Source organism: Gossypium arboreum, chromosome 8 (genome assembly GCF_025698485.1).
Source record: "Gossypium arboreum isolate Shixiya-1 chromosome 8, ASM2569848v2, whole genome shotgun sequence".
In the NCBI taxonomy this organism is placed as follows: Eukaryota; Viridiplantae; Streptophyta; class Magnoliopsida; order Malvales; family Malvaceae; genus Gossypium; species Gossypium arboreum.
This window is the reverse complement of record NC_069077.1, coordinates 6,927,619-6,941,634: the sequence shown is the minus strand read 5'-3', so window position 1 is coordinate 6,941,634 and position 14,016 is coordinate 6,927,619. Positions and strand designations below refer to the sequence as shown.

The 14,016-nt window shown below is 35.6% G+C and overlaps 2 protein-coding genes across 18 annotated transcripts; one reads left to right on the top strand and one right to left on the bottom strand.

Annotated features, from left to right (window-relative positions):
* The first annotated feature begins 2,443 nt into the window (after window positions 1-2,443).
* LOC108469536 (protein argonaute 4-like) lies at window positions 2,444-9,902 on the top strand. 2 transcript variants are annotated; one of them, XM_017770406.2, is made up of 24 exons: window positions 2,444-2,734; window positions 3,317-3,365; window positions 3,771-4,010; window positions 4,118-4,323; window positions 4,412-4,636; window positions 4,734-4,870; window positions 4,957-5,054; window positions 5,144-5,241; window positions 5,387-5,558; window positions 5,651-5,767; window positions 5,857-5,964; window positions 6,092-6,154; window positions 6,236-6,349; window positions 6,468-6,633; window positions 6,722-6,834; window positions 6,917-7,054; window positions 7,232-7,362; window positions 7,581-7,646; window positions 8,470-8,533; window positions 8,596-8,707; window positions 8,789-8,862; window positions 9,104-9,198; window positions 9,286-9,317; window positions 9,458-9,902. In XM_017770406.2, exons 3-24 carry the CDS (start codon window positions 3,774-3,776, stop codon window positions 9,631-9,633), a joined length of 2,742 nt encoding a protein of 913 aa, XP_017625895.1. In that variant the 5' UTR covers window positions 2,444-2,734; window positions 3,317-3,365; window positions 3,771-3,773; the 3' UTR covers window positions 9,634-9,902. The 2 variants fall into 2 exon arrangements, with proteins under 2 accessions (XP_017625895.1, XP_017625896.1); XM_017770407.2 differs by lacking the exon at window positions 3,317-3,365 and having other exon boundaries at window positions 2,461-2,734.
* LOC108469537 (UBP1-associated protein 2A-like) lies at window positions 9,508-13,772 on the bottom strand. Of its 16 annotated transcripts, none has more exons than XR_001869135.2 (4): window positions 12,119-13,772; window positions 10,603-10,808; window positions 10,457-10,500; window positions 9,508-10,188 (listed from the first exon to the last, which is right to left on the bottom strand). XR_001869135.2 is itself a non-coding variant. In XM_017770415.2 (3 exons), exon 1 carries the CDS (start codon window positions 13,583-13,585, stop codon window positions 12,131-12,133), a length of 1,455 nt encoding a protein of 484 aa, XP_017625904.1. In that variant the 5' UTR covers window positions 13,586-13,772; the 3' UTR covers window positions 9,508-10,188; window positions 10,457-10,503. The 16 variants fall into 16 exon arrangements, 10 of the variants coding, with proteins under 10 accessions (XP_017625904.1, XP_017625902.1, XP_052887529.1 ...); XR_008286989.1 differs by lacking the exon at window positions 10,603-10,808 and having other exon boundaries at window positions 9,508-9,958; window positions 10,033-10,188; window positions 10,457-10,503; XR_001869136.2 differs by lacking the exon at window positions 10,603-10,808 and having other exon boundaries at window positions 10,457-10,503.
* Between the last annotated feature and the right edge of the window lie 244 nt (window positions 13,773-14,016).

The following is a 14,016-nucleotide window of genomic DNA, read 5'->3' as shown; positions in this document are numbered from 1 at the left end:
AATGGGTTAAAAACCGAAATAAAGCATATCAAAGCTTAAAAACTTTTAAATGATTTCAAATGAGTTGAAACTCTATGGAAGTTAATATGGATTGTTGAGGCTCCCTTTCTTCAAGTCTTGGACTCAAATATGCTTATAGAAAGCGTTCAAGCATGACTCGCTTCATGAAATTCCATCTTTAACCAAGATTTCCTAGAATTGAAACTTGATTTTCTTGAAACAGAGATTCAAAATATCGATTATCTTCCTCGATTCTGAGAATGCTCAGATCCATCAAAAGTAGAGCTTGTTACATGTATTGGATTGAAAATTGGGTTCCCATACTCTATCAGTCTTATGTTTGGCCCACAAAATTGCTCCTGATTGACTATTGGATATTGTACGAAGTTAGTGTATGTATAGTGGGGTTATGTTTTTCATTCTTCACATCAGGTACTATAGCAAAATGAAATATAGAAAATGTCCTCATTTGGTTTCACAAAAACGTTTACGTTTTCATGAAAAATGGAAAATATGAAACAACACATCTTTGATTGAATTTTTTAAAATGATTTTTGGAAAATGAAAATAAAGATATGTATAAATTAAAAAGAAAAAAATAAAATTTTTAACTTTAAATGAATTGGTACTGACTTAAATTTATGCAAACGCAAAAATAATATTCTTTTAACAATTTTTGAATAATAAATTTGATACATTAGTTCAATTCATATAAATGTAATTATTTTATTTTATTTCTCATGTTTTTATGTGATAATTTGTTGAAGGTTCAATCTCCAATTATAAAAATGGAGTGCATTTTATAATCAACTTTTTATTTAATTATTTTATTTAATTAGAGGATATCGATTGCGTGAGGAGTGAATTTTTTTTTTTTCAAATTATCAAAAAGGAAAACCAAGAAAATTAATATAATTAATCCGATATGTTAAAATTGTAAAATTGGAAATGGATGATTGATTCAAAACTCTACCCAACAAAAATGACCTACTTCAGTGGATAAATTTAATAAGAAGGGAAACAAAATTCACCGAATCGTATGGACGTGATAAATTCTAAAATCTAGTTAAATACGCATTCAAAGCTATATTTTCTTTTCGGTACCACATTCAAAGCGTCTAATTTAGGATTTCCCAAAATTACCTACCAAATAAAGAAAATCCTAATCTCACCCACATGTTATTGAAATATCGTCACAGCTATAATCACTGCCGCACATCATTCATTATACTCAGTCGTTCCGGATTTATGATAAATCTGTGATTCTCAAATTTCAATGCGAGCTGTCAAGTAAATATACAGTGAAAAAATACCGGATCTCCATAACCGAGGTAGTGACAAATCCGTTGGTACCCCAAAGTGGAGAGGTGTTCCTATGCGGATCTCACTCACCAACTGGTCACATCAGAGACGTCCATCATTGATCTTTTTTTTTTTTGCTGGACAGTCCATCACTGATCTTCAAATATAGTGAAATATTATTTTAAGATTCTTTTCATTTAACACGTTATTTTCATACAATATTCACATTAATTAAATAAGAGTTAATTGCGCCATATATCCTAAACTATGAAACTCATTTTAAATAGGTCCCTAATTTCATATCATTCTAATTACATCCTTGAATTATTGGTATTTTATCAATTAGATCCTTCCATTAATGAAATCATTAATTTAATCATTAAATGATATATAAAATATTACATGACACAATTAAAAACAAAAATCTTAAAAGAAAAGTAAAATGTTGGCACATAATTTTAAAATTGAAAACTAAAAATAAAGTAAAACCGAAAAATAAAGAAAGTAATGATAGTTTTTCTAAAAGCTTCAAAAACCTCAAAACCAATATTTTTACAATATTTTACTTTTTAAAGTTTTTCATTTTAATTTACATCATATAATATCTAACGTCTCATCTAACAATTAAAATAACTATATTAGTAAAAGATCTTATTGATATGACATCAATAATTTAGAGATGCAATTAGAAAATTTTAAAATTTGAGGACCAATTTAAAATAAAAGTCATAATTTAAGACTATTTGATGCAATTAACTTAATAAATAATTTAAAATTAAATTTTATCTAATTAGATACCTTTTTGTAAGAATAGCTTGTTATATCCCTATACAAAAATTTAAAAAAAACACTCACAGGGATATTGTTAAATATATATATTTTTAATTAATGTGTTTTTTTCTAGAATAATTTTAAATTTCATTTTGTGTTTTTAAGGGTGCAAGATGTTATACAATTTCACAATTAAAAATATATTTTTGTAAATTCAATATTTGAAATTAAATAAATATATTTTATCCAATTAAAGTATAAAATCTTAATAAAAAATGTTTATTTTTAATAAAAACAAATCTTTAGTTAAACTAAGATTTAAAATATTTAACACATAAATTACTATAATTTTGTAATGTAAAATTATGTAAGAAAAAAATTTATGAAAGAAAACTATTGAAAAATGAGATGGACGGTAGAGATGTGGAAAATGTAGGGTAAATGGTGTAAGCCGCGATGTAGAGGAGAGAAGAACATTGTACTTAACGGAGAGACCAAAAAGAGTGGCCCTTAAAGTTTTTATATTATTTCACTGTCTTTAATTTTTAGTTTTTCGAGTGAGAGGCAAGTAAAAGGAGGGAGGCACAGACGGGAGCCTTGAACTTCACATTTCTCTTTCAAGTTTTAGGGTTTCTATCCTTGTTTTCTCTCTAAATTTCAGGTAAATTCCTCTCAAAACCTCTTCAGTTTCAGATTTCTGGGCTTGTATTTTTCTGATTTGGTGGTTTTCTCTGGGTTTTTGTGGTAATTTAAAAATTTTCTGGATTTCTTTTTCAACCTTTTTCTGTGCAATGCCTGCTTCACTTGGTGTGTTTTTCTTCCAGTGGTTTTTTTCTTTCTTTTTAAGTAGTATCTGAGTATCCTAATTCCCTGTTTTTTGTTTCTAGTTTTAAGTCAACGTTCAAGTTCATACGTTTTTAGCTTTTTTTCCCCTCTGACGTAACTATTTTTGGTCTTTTTTAGCTACTTCAGTGTGCTTTTTCAGAATCCTGTTATTTTATTTTTTATTTAGTTTTTTTTTGTTTTAAAAAAAACTCTTCTCATTTTTGTGAGCGAGACAATTAAAAAGCTGTAACATTTTTGCTTCATTTGCCACTTAATGTTAACTTTGGTGTGCGTGTATGTGCATTTTAAGCTCATATTCTTAGATGTGCTTTATTTTGCACTCTGAAGGGTAATTTTTTTTTCCCTTTTATTTTTCCATTTATGCTCATTTCCGTAATTTTTCTTGTTGGTGTTCCAGCTGTCCTCAAGAATACGCTTATTTTGCTGCAGATCGTCTAATTTTCTAGGTAATGTTTGTGTTCATTGTAAATATGGCTTTCCGATGCTTGCATGTTGGATTTCTTAGCACATTGTAAGGAAAAAAAACTTAATTTTTGAACTGCATTAATTAGTGTTTTGTTGTCATGGCTTTGCTTCTGTTTTTGGGTGTTTGAATGTCTCTGACTGTTCACCTGTTCCACTCTGCAAATATAGTAAGATCTTTTAGCCATTATTCAGTTCACTGAATTCCCTGAATGCATGTTTACGTTTCTCTTAAAATTATTGGGTAAACTGTTTTCTGCCTGAAATGATTATATGATACTATTCCTTATCTTCCTTCAAAGCGGTTTTTCTTTTTATTTTAGGTTATATTGGTACTTCCTAGTATTTTTTCTTCTTCGTTGCATTACATATTGTTTTCTTTGTTTTAGGACATGGACTCGTTTGAGCAGGATGGAAATGGGGCGGCACCTGACTCTCTGCCTCCACCCCCACCTGTGCCTCCTGATGTGGTGCCCATCAAAGCAGAACCTGAACCTGCAAAGAAGAAGGTTGTGCGAGTCCCAATGGCCAGGCGTGGTCTTGGATCTAAAGGGCAGAAGATAACTCTTCTCACCAATCACTTCAAAGTGAATGTTGGAAGCTCTGATGGACACTTCTTCCATTACTGTGTATGCTATTTGATTCCTTCACTCTATGCTTTTCTATTATTAGTCCTCTGGTTTTTGTTAATGGTAATTATTGATGCAAGCTTCTTCATTTGTATTTGGTTCAACAGGTTTCTCTTTATTATGAAGATGGCCGTCCAGTTGATGGCAAGGGTGTTGGAAGAAAAGTGATAGAGAGGGTGCAAGAGACCTATGGCAATGAATTGGCTGGAAAGGACTTTGCTTATGATGGGGAGAAAAGTTTATTTACTGTTGGTGCTCTTCCAAATAACAAGCATGAGTTTACAGTTGTACTTGAGGATGTTACATCTAACAGGTAGACATGCTCGTAAGGCTGGTTTTTAGTATAAATGTCTCCCATTTATTGTTATTTAAGCTCTAAATGTGGACCTTCTCATTTATAGAAACAACGGGAATGCAAGCCCTGATGTCCATGATGACTCAAATGGGCAAGACAGGAAGAGGATTAAACGGCCTTATCAGTCAAAGACCTTTAAAGTGGAGATCAGCTTTGCTGCAAAGATTCCCATGCAAGCCATTCAAAATGCTCTGCGTGGACAGGAATCAGAAAACTCACAAGAAGCCCTAAGGGTGTTGGATATCATTTTACGGCAGCATGCTGCAAAACAGTGAGTTAAAAATATCAGCCTGTATGTCATTTTTTTTCCACTTAAGGTTTTGGTCCTGGATGTTAAATTTATTCTGACATTAACTTGAATTTTATAGGGGATGTCTACTTGTTCGCCAGTCATTCTTTCAAAATAATCCTGATAATTTTACAGACATTGGAGGTGGTGTCCTAGGCTGCAGGGGTTTCCATTCTAGCTTCAGAGCCTCTCAAGGGGGCCTTTCCCTGAATATTGGTCGGAACTTGGAATCTTAACTCTGACTCTTATGCATTTATTACTTTCTGTTTTTCTTTTAATTACTCAATTTATTTCTATTTTAGATGTCTCAACTACCATGATAATTCGTCCTGGTCCGGTTGTGGACTTTTTGCTTGCCAATCAGAATGCCAGAGATCCGTACTCCCTGGACTGGACCAAGGTAACCAAATAACCTTCTCTGTCTCCAAGTGAATTTGAGTTACCTTGCATCAATTATTGAACCTCTATTGCTTGGTTCCCCCTTTATAGGCTAAACGAAGCCTTAAGAACCTGAGGATAAAAGTCAGTCCATCCAATCAGGAGTACAAGATCACTGGATTGAGCGAGCAGTTGTGCAAAGATCAGTTGTATGGTTTCCTGATTTCAGACCATTGCTTTTTCTTCAATCTGTCTTAAATCAGCTAGTATTTATTTTTGTCTGATGGAGTCTTGTCTTATGCTTCAGTTTTAAGTAATTACTTTTTTTATTTGTTGTTTGTGTCCTTTATGTAGGTTTTCATTGAAGCAGAAAAGCATGAAGAATGATAATGGTGAAGCTGAGAATCTAGAGATTACTGTCTATGATTATTTTGTCAACCATCGCAACATACAGTTGCGCTATTCTGCAGACCTGCCATGCATTAATGTCGGAAAGCCAAAACGGCCGACATATATTCCTTTGGAGGTGAATTCATAGACTGTGATTTTGTTTGTTTATAGAATCTATGTTTTGTAACTAATACTTGTCTATGGTTTGTTGGGCACCTGTTGTAATAGCTCTGTTCCCTGGTGTCTTTGCAACGTTACACCAAAGCGCTAACCACTTTCCAGAGAGCTTCTTTGGTTGAAAAATCAAGACAGAAGCCTCAGGAAAGAATGACAGTCTTATCCAGTGTAGGTCTTTTCTCTAAGCTTTTGACTCACTTCATATTTATTGTACTGTAAAATACATGTCAATGAGTGTTGTTGCAAATTTTGTGCAGGCTTTACAGAGGAGCAACTATGGTGCTGAGCCAATGCTGCGTTCTTGTGGTGTTTCTATCAGCACTAATTTCACCCAAGTCGAAGGTCGTGTTCTGCCAGCGCCAAGGGTAGAGTAATATTTGGCTAGATTAATTCTTTTTTTCTTCCATTGATATGTCATGCATATATGTTGGGTGTTTAGAGTTATCCTAATGATTTTGGTTGGATCTACATTCTAATTTTTCTTTTCGACAGTTAAAAGTGGGGAATGGTGAAGATTTCTTTCCTAGGAATGGGAGATGGAATTTTAATAACAAGGTTTTTGCTCCCTTTTATTTTGAAACTTTCTATTTTATATATGTTTTGTCTATTGTTTCTCAACAGTGTATGCTTTCGTAGAAATTGGTGGAGCCAACTAAGATTGAAAGATGGGCTGTTGTCAACTTCTCAGCACGATGTGATACGAATAGCCTTGTCCGGGATCTGATTAGATGTGGAGACATGAAAGGAATTGTAAGTTTGACCAAGTTTTTTTTTTTTTTTAATTTTGTTGTCAGTTTTGTCACTTGGCATATACGAGGTTATAAATTCAACTTGTGGGCTAAAGTTGTTTTCCTTGTCCCTATTTTAGCGAATAGACCCTCCATTTGATGTGTTCCAAGAATCCAATCAGAACAGACGTTGCTCTCCTTTGGTTAGAGTCGAGAAAATGTTTGAGGATATCCAATCTAAACTGCCTGGAGCTCCACAGTTTCTTCTTTGTCTTTTACCTGATAGGAAAAATTCTGATCTTTATGGTATGCAAAATCTCACTTGTTCGTGCGTTAACTGTGCTTTTCTTTCTCTTGAAGTCTTTTCCTTGCATCTAAATTTGACTTTTTGAAGGTCCATGGAAGAAGAAGAATCTTTCTGAGTTTGGCATAGTCACTCAGTGCATGGCTCCAACTAGGGTCAATGATCAGTACCTTACAAACCTGCTTCTAAAAATCAATGCAAAGGTATGCTTCCATCAAATTTATTCTTCTTTATTTCTTTAACTTGGGAAGATTAAACATTAACCTGCTAATTACCTCTACGCAGCTTGGAGGACTGAATTCCATGTTAGCAATTGAGCAAACACCTTCAATTCCAGTTGTTTCAAAGGTTCCAACCATCATCCTTGGCATGGATGTGTCTCATGGCTCTCCTGGGCAGTCTGATATTCCATCAATTGCTGCGGTAGGGATGATATTGTTCAATATCTTTGTGTTTCTTGGGTTTCCATCAACTACCAGCTGCTCGTAATGGCAGTTATGGATATGTGATTCTGCAGTCTGTACTTATACATAACTATTTCCTCTTGAGGTAGCTTCTTGACCTGTAATTATTTTAGAGTTCCTTTTGTTGAATTTCTAGGTGGTCAGCTCCCGCCAGTGGCCTTTGATTTCCCGCTATAGAGCATCTGTGCGTACACAATCTCCTAAGCTTGAAATGATAGATTCTCTATTCAAAAAAGTCTCTGACAAGGAGGATGAAGGTATCATGAGGTGCGCCAGCAATGAAGTTCCTTTCTTTTCAGATTTAAGAAGTTCCTTTCTTTTCAGATTTAACTTTTACATCTTTTTTTCTTTTTTTTTTTTAATTTTTATCTTTTTAGTTAAAAAATTATGTGTTACTCTTGTTGAACATTCATGTCTAGCATCTTAACTTTTGGGTCTAGTAGTGTTTATGGTCGTTTTTCTAATGAATTTTTTTTTAATCACAGGGAGGTTCTCTTGGACTTTTATACAAGTTCAGGAAAGAGGAAGCCTGATCAAATTATCATATTCAGGTTTTTCTGTTTCTCATGTTCAATCTCTATAAAATATAACATATTCTAACTCAAATGGAATAGTACATTTTCAAGTAACTTGCGAAGACAAAATTTTGGTGTTCCTGTTTCTTAATTCGCATTGCTTCTCTGCTTGGAAACTATTTGTATAGACTTCTTAGCAATTATATATTTATCTATCAAATCATCTTTTACTTGCGAAACATGTAACAGTTATTTGGGGAATATTGTATGTTCAAGCATCTTTTATCTGCATGGTGTTTTTGTGCTGCTTACAGATTATACAAGTTGAATGTCCTTTTTAAACCTCTAATAATCGTAGAATGTTTCTTGCTTCCTGCCATTTGGAATGCTTAGATCTCTCACCTCATCTACTTTCCTAATTTATTTCTCTTGCTACATAACTTTGACTGTTGTGATATTCCCTCTATCATTTGCACATCTGTGTTGTATAATTATGTTCTGGGAGTATAATACCTGCTATGTAAAAGCAATTTTGCATTTTAGAGTTCTGTTTTTTTCTCATAAATATTTGTGTTTATGCTGCTTGGTTAATCTATCATATCTGCTATGTAAAAAGTGCTTTTTCATTTTAGAATCGTGTATTTTATCATAAAAGCTTATGTTACTTGGTTAATCTATATATCAAATATATCCTGTTTTTGAGGGTTCTCTGCTGCAAGTTTTTGTTTCAATCTTATGATTAACCATGTCTCTCATACGTTTTTGTTATTAGCTAGTTTGTGATTATTGAGCTGATGTTCCTGTTACATTTTATTGAGATGCTGATGGAATATTGCTCATTATTCTTGGTTCAACTCAGGGATGGAGTTAGCGAGTCGCAGTTCAATCAAGTATTGAACATTGAACTGGATCAAGTAATTGAGGTATGCAGTAAGAATACATTGTTGGTGATAAATCATCAGTTGTTAACGTTTCTACTTTATAGGCTTGCAAATTTCTTGATGAGAGTTGGAACCCCAAGTTTGTGGTCATTGTGGCACAGAAAAACCATCATACTAAGTTTTTCCAGCAGGGATCTCCTGACAATGTCCCGCCTGGTGAGTCTCAGTCATGATTTGATGCATGTCATTTGGTATTAGTTATAGTTTTAACAATTTATCCTGTTTTCCATTATGCAGGAACCGTTATAGACAACAAAATCTGTCATCCTAAGAACAATGACTTCTATCTTTGTGCCCATGCTGGAATGATTGTAAGTTCTTCGAGAATTTAGTTTTCTTGATTACTGATTCTGTAATTATGCTTTTTTGTCCCTTTATACGAAGTTGAATCTTCTTCGAAAGTTGAATTAAGGCTCTGATTTCTGATCTTTTGACTTTTCCAATAAGCTTGTAGTTGAATAATCAGAGAAATTGCTGTTATGTTCTAAACCTTGATGGCCACCTATTCCTTGTAACGTTCATTTCTTTGTATAATTTGTGTTTGCTTTTCAGGGAACCACGAGGCCTACTCATTATCATGTTCTCTTAGATCAGATTGGGTTTTCAGCTGATGATCTGCAGGAACTAGTCCATTCTCTGTCGTATGTGTAAGTGCTCAATCATGTATTGTAATTGCTTCGCAAATATTTTGATCTGTCGCCAATACTGTATTCCTTATAAACCGTCTATTGCAGGTATCAAAGGAGCACCACTGCCATATCTGTAGGTGAGAATTCTGATTTAGCTTTGACCTCTGTTTGTGAAAGCTTCCAGCTAGTTGTTTGATTTCGTAATTCAGTTTTTTCTCTAGTGTTTGTTTGATATGTTTTACGGATTGCTAATATGACAACATGACGTGTGTTGTAGTTGCTCCTATTTGCTATGCACATTTGGCAGCCTCACAGGTGGGTACATTCATGAAGTTTGAAGATGCCTCAGAGACATCCTCGAGCCATGGTGGAGTTACTGCACCCGGAGCCATTTCTGTCCCTCAGCTGCCGAGGTTGAAGGAGAACGTCTGCAATTCCATGTTCTTCTGCTGAGCCCCCATGTTTTGTATAGGCTTTTGGTTGTTACCAAAACGACTGAAACGTTTTTAAGTTATATGAAAGTTGAAAAAAAAAAGTAGGGTTATAATTGATGATGTGGTGGTGGTTGAAACATCATCCCTTTTGGGTGTTTTGCCCTACTGTATGTAGGATATATGAAGGTATGTTTGACTAGCACTTGTTAAATGGCTTTCGCCTCTGTAGCACCTGTAATCCTGTTTGGTGATAATCAATGCATAGCCTCAGCTATCGTCAACTTAAAACCTGCTTTGTACCCTGTGGAATGTGGGATATCCCATCATGCGAGTTGCGATTTGTCCTGAGTTATATAAAAACAATTGTAAATCAAAGAAAGTAGAGCGCCAGATAGGTCAACTGTTGCTAAATACATACCATACCAGTATGATGGTTCAACCGAAAATCAAACCCAAACATCAGAGCTGAGAACATTCTAGCTAGAAAAAGGCCTAAAGCGCTGTACACAATCGCCACTGAAAGAGAAGCCAAAGATGCTCCAACCAAGCCCCTTTCACAATAATCTCCCCACCACTGGACAAGACAAAGAATGAGTCCATATGGCATAAGTCAATTTCCATTGAAGGGAAAGATCACAGAACAAAGGAAGAGTAGACAGCAGCCAGTTGAAAAGAGGAAAGCACTCGACTCTGGACAAGTATCGATTTATATTAAAGTATGTTGTCATACGATAATCACATTTGGAGCCTCGTATAAAATTTTTAATACATATACAGTTCAGAATATAAATGAAATATCCCGAATAAGTTGAGACAGGAGCAATGAAGAGCCGCATCATTACCAGGTGCTTTGCATTTGCATTGCATGCCACGAACTTTCCAACAACTCCTTGAGAGATGAGGAGAGGGTTCAATAGACAGTTACGACATATACCTTAACAATAAACAACAGGTTTATATGCAATGCAAAACAATATCTAGGACTAACATTTCAAATCTGCCCAACCCCAAAGTTGTGGCTGATTACATCACAATCCACACTTCACACCATGTTTTCCAGTTTTACAGCAACAAAACTTTGTTAATCGGTTCCCCTACTCATTTGTTCCCATTGTAAGGCCAACTAGAAGTGCTGCTGTTAACCATGTGTTAAGCATGAAAGCGACAGTGAGAGACCATATATATTTTTTGCACCTGCAATTCGGAATTTCAACTCCTCCAATATAGCATTATTTAATGACTTCATCAAAATAATGGACACAACAACCCACATGGAAGTTAAAACTAGGGGAAACCAAACAAAAGCTAAACAACATTCACAAGGTCAACCCATCAACACATTTACAAAACCACAATTCAAGAAAATGTGGAATAACCCCAAAATTGTTGTCACATTTAAACTAAATTAAAAACATTCTGATTCACATAAGAAACAGTCGCCACAAGACGAGTGTATCAGTCTATTTAGGGGGGGGGGGGGGGCGGAAAAAGGCATTGTTTGAGTTGCACTCGAAAAACATGAAAAGGCATAGTAGTGTCGGCATGAAATTCTACCTGTTCCCCCAACATTTTTCTTCTAACTGAAATAGTACACCTTTTTGAAAACAAGTGGGGAAAGAGTACAAAATTAAATATTAAAATACAGGTTTAGGATTTCTGATCTTTATAGCAGGCAAACATTAACAACTTTTTGTTACAAATTTAAAGACCACGTTTGCACGAGTGCCTGGAACTTCAGAATCACCAGAGTCGAAAATAAAATGATTGATGCATCTATGAGAGTATCTGCACAATGAATAGTAAAGCATAAAAAGACAAGTTTTGAAAACAAAATATTTATGGAAAAAGATGCATGAGAAAATGACCTTTGACAAGTTTCATACCTTTGGCAAAAACAAATAATATTTTGAGTTAATAAAGTCTAACCAAATAAAACTTGATGGACATCAATGGAAGGACCCAAAATGAAGTTCAATAAACAACATAAAGTAAGATCAAACCTAGAAGCTTATTTCATTACAATTTTAGAAAGGCAACTAAAAAACACCAACAAATAAAAAGAAATGGGGGCATTTATAATATTTGTTATGAAACCTTTGTATGAATAAGGAAAAGAAAAGACCAGACTCATCAACATACCAAATCCTATAACAACCCTTTCTCCAGCAGTTAAAACAAATTAACTTTGTAGAACTAAGTAACTCGCCCAAATGATTATCTTAAAAGTTGAAGCATACTAAGAACTCTATTCATTCATCAACAATTCAACTCTGCTGAGCTTCAACAACAATTAAAAGCAATCTGGTACAGTTCTCACACAAACTTGATCCTAAACACTAGCCACAACCCCTCTCACACAAATGTGAGATCATGTTTAGCAGTATACAGCACACTTTACTTAATTAGATTTGAATCCGCATTAGTTAGTTCTATCATGCATGAAAATCATGCAAATGTAACATTAATGGAGTCCATAAATCATGCAAAAGATCATATCTGGTTACCTTAGGCCATACCTAATGCCCCATGTAAGGAGCACCACTACCAGGTTGATTCCTACCAGCACCGCCCTGACCCATCTGTGGGTTCTGATATCCACCCTGCACTCCATAGCCTCCAGCAACCTGATTCCCATACCCTGCAGCAGGTGTCCCCTGGTTCACAGGGGCGCCACTAAGCCCTCCAAGCAGATTACCAAGCCCCAAACCACCCTGGCCGGCAAGCAATGCAGTCAAAGCCTGTCCAAGCGCTGGGTTTAAAGTAGGTGCAGCAGCAGCAGGGTTAAACCCACCAGCAGCAACTCCAGGGTTGAACCCCACTGCAGTAGGTCCAGATGGAGCCATCAAATGACCAGTCTCTGATCCACCAGATGAGTACTTTCCCTTCTTAGCATGATGGTAATGAGACTGAATCTGATGTCCTTGCTGATGCTGATGCTGATGCTGTTGGTACTGCTGATGGTGCCCACCGGAAGTACCTCCTCCATAACCCCCTTTAGTCGATTTCGGCCCATCAATGGCTTTTTGGCAATGCAAAACATGACCTTCAAAATTTTTATGAGGCTCTTCTAACGCTTTCCTCGCACTCTCAACTGACCTGTATACAAAAAGGGCAAACCCCTTTGGTTTCCCTGTCTGCTTATCGAGCCCCATTGGACCTTCCTCAACTTCCCCATACTGTTTAAAAAACTCAAGCAACTTCTCTGGGTCCAAGTCAGCTGACACATTGCTAACAAAAATCTTCCTTTGAGTATACTCGGAAACAGGAGCAGCCGTAGGAGGCGGCGCCGGAACCGGCCCCTGTGAAGCCAACTGGCAAGAAGTAGTTCGATTTCCAATCTTCTTCTGGGGTTGTTTCAAAGCCCGGCGTGCCCCACTACGATGCTTAAATAGAATAAAGGCGTAACCTTTAGATTTCCCAGAAACCCTATCGGTAACAGCTTTGCATTCTTCGATTTCCCCATACTTACAAAATTCGGCGGTGAGGGTTTCCGCAGTGGTATCCCAACTTAGCCCATGAACGAAGATCTTCCGATGGGCCGGGTCCGCATCTGCGAACTCCCGAACTGACGAGATAAATTCCGGGTGCTTATCAACGGCTCTCCTGATAAGGGTAATCAATTGATCTTTCCCGAATGGTTCCAGAAGTTTCTCGAACGGCTCGTCGTCCAAATCCTCTTCTTGACCCGTTTCTTCCGGGGCACCGTTGGCGTTAGAGGAACCGACTAGGGTTTGATTTTGAGCTTCTTCATCATCGTCATCGTCGTCTTCTTCTTCAACTTCCTCTTCTACTTCAACTTCTTCTTCCACTTCTACTTCCTCTTCCACTTCCTGTAGTTGCAGTTCCTCTTCTACTTTGGGGTTCGGATCTTCGTCGGGTACATATTCGGGTTGTTGTTGGATTGATTGAGGATCCGGCGTTGTTTTGGTGGGTTGGGGTTCGGAGGATCGTTGCTTTCGCTTTTTGGCCATGGATGAAATGGGTATTTCCCTTAAAAATTAGGGTTTTATTTGGAGGAATGGCTAGGGTTTGGAATTGCGGAGCTTGCCTATCTATACTACATATAAATACATATGTTATCTTAGTTTCTGCTCTTGATGTCATACATCATATCAGCCATATTGTCTCTCTTCATTATTTTACAATTTATTTTTATATCATTATTTGAAGAAAGATTGAATCAGCACAAAATTTTTAAACTAATAAAATATTAGTTAAAAAATAGATTGAATCATATTTAAATTTATTTTAGTTATTAATTTTTTCTAATTTTAATTTTAAAATAATTAAATCGAATCAACAATCCTATTCTTTAATTTTAATTATTTTAAATAAGTTCTATTAATTTTATGATATTTTTATAATTTATTAGAATTATTATATTATTATAATATTTATAGGC

Coding starts and splice junctions, on each gene's coding strand:
- LOC108469536 (XM_017770406.2), top strand. CDS start 3,774: ATGGACTCGTTTGAGCAGGATGGAAATGGGGCGGCACCTGACTCTCTG. Junction 5,768..5,856: donor GAATGACAGTCTTATCCAGT/GTAGGTCTTTTC, acceptor AATTTTGTGCAG/GCTTTACAGAGGAGCAACTA. Junction 8,863..9,103: donor GTGCCCATGCTGGAATGATT/GTAAGTTCTTCG, acceptor TTTGCTTTTCAG/GGAACCACGAGGCCTACTCA.
- LOC108469537 (XM_017770413.2), bottom strand. CDS start 13,585: ATGGCCAAAAAGCGAAAGCAACGATCCTCCGAACCCCAACCCACCAAA.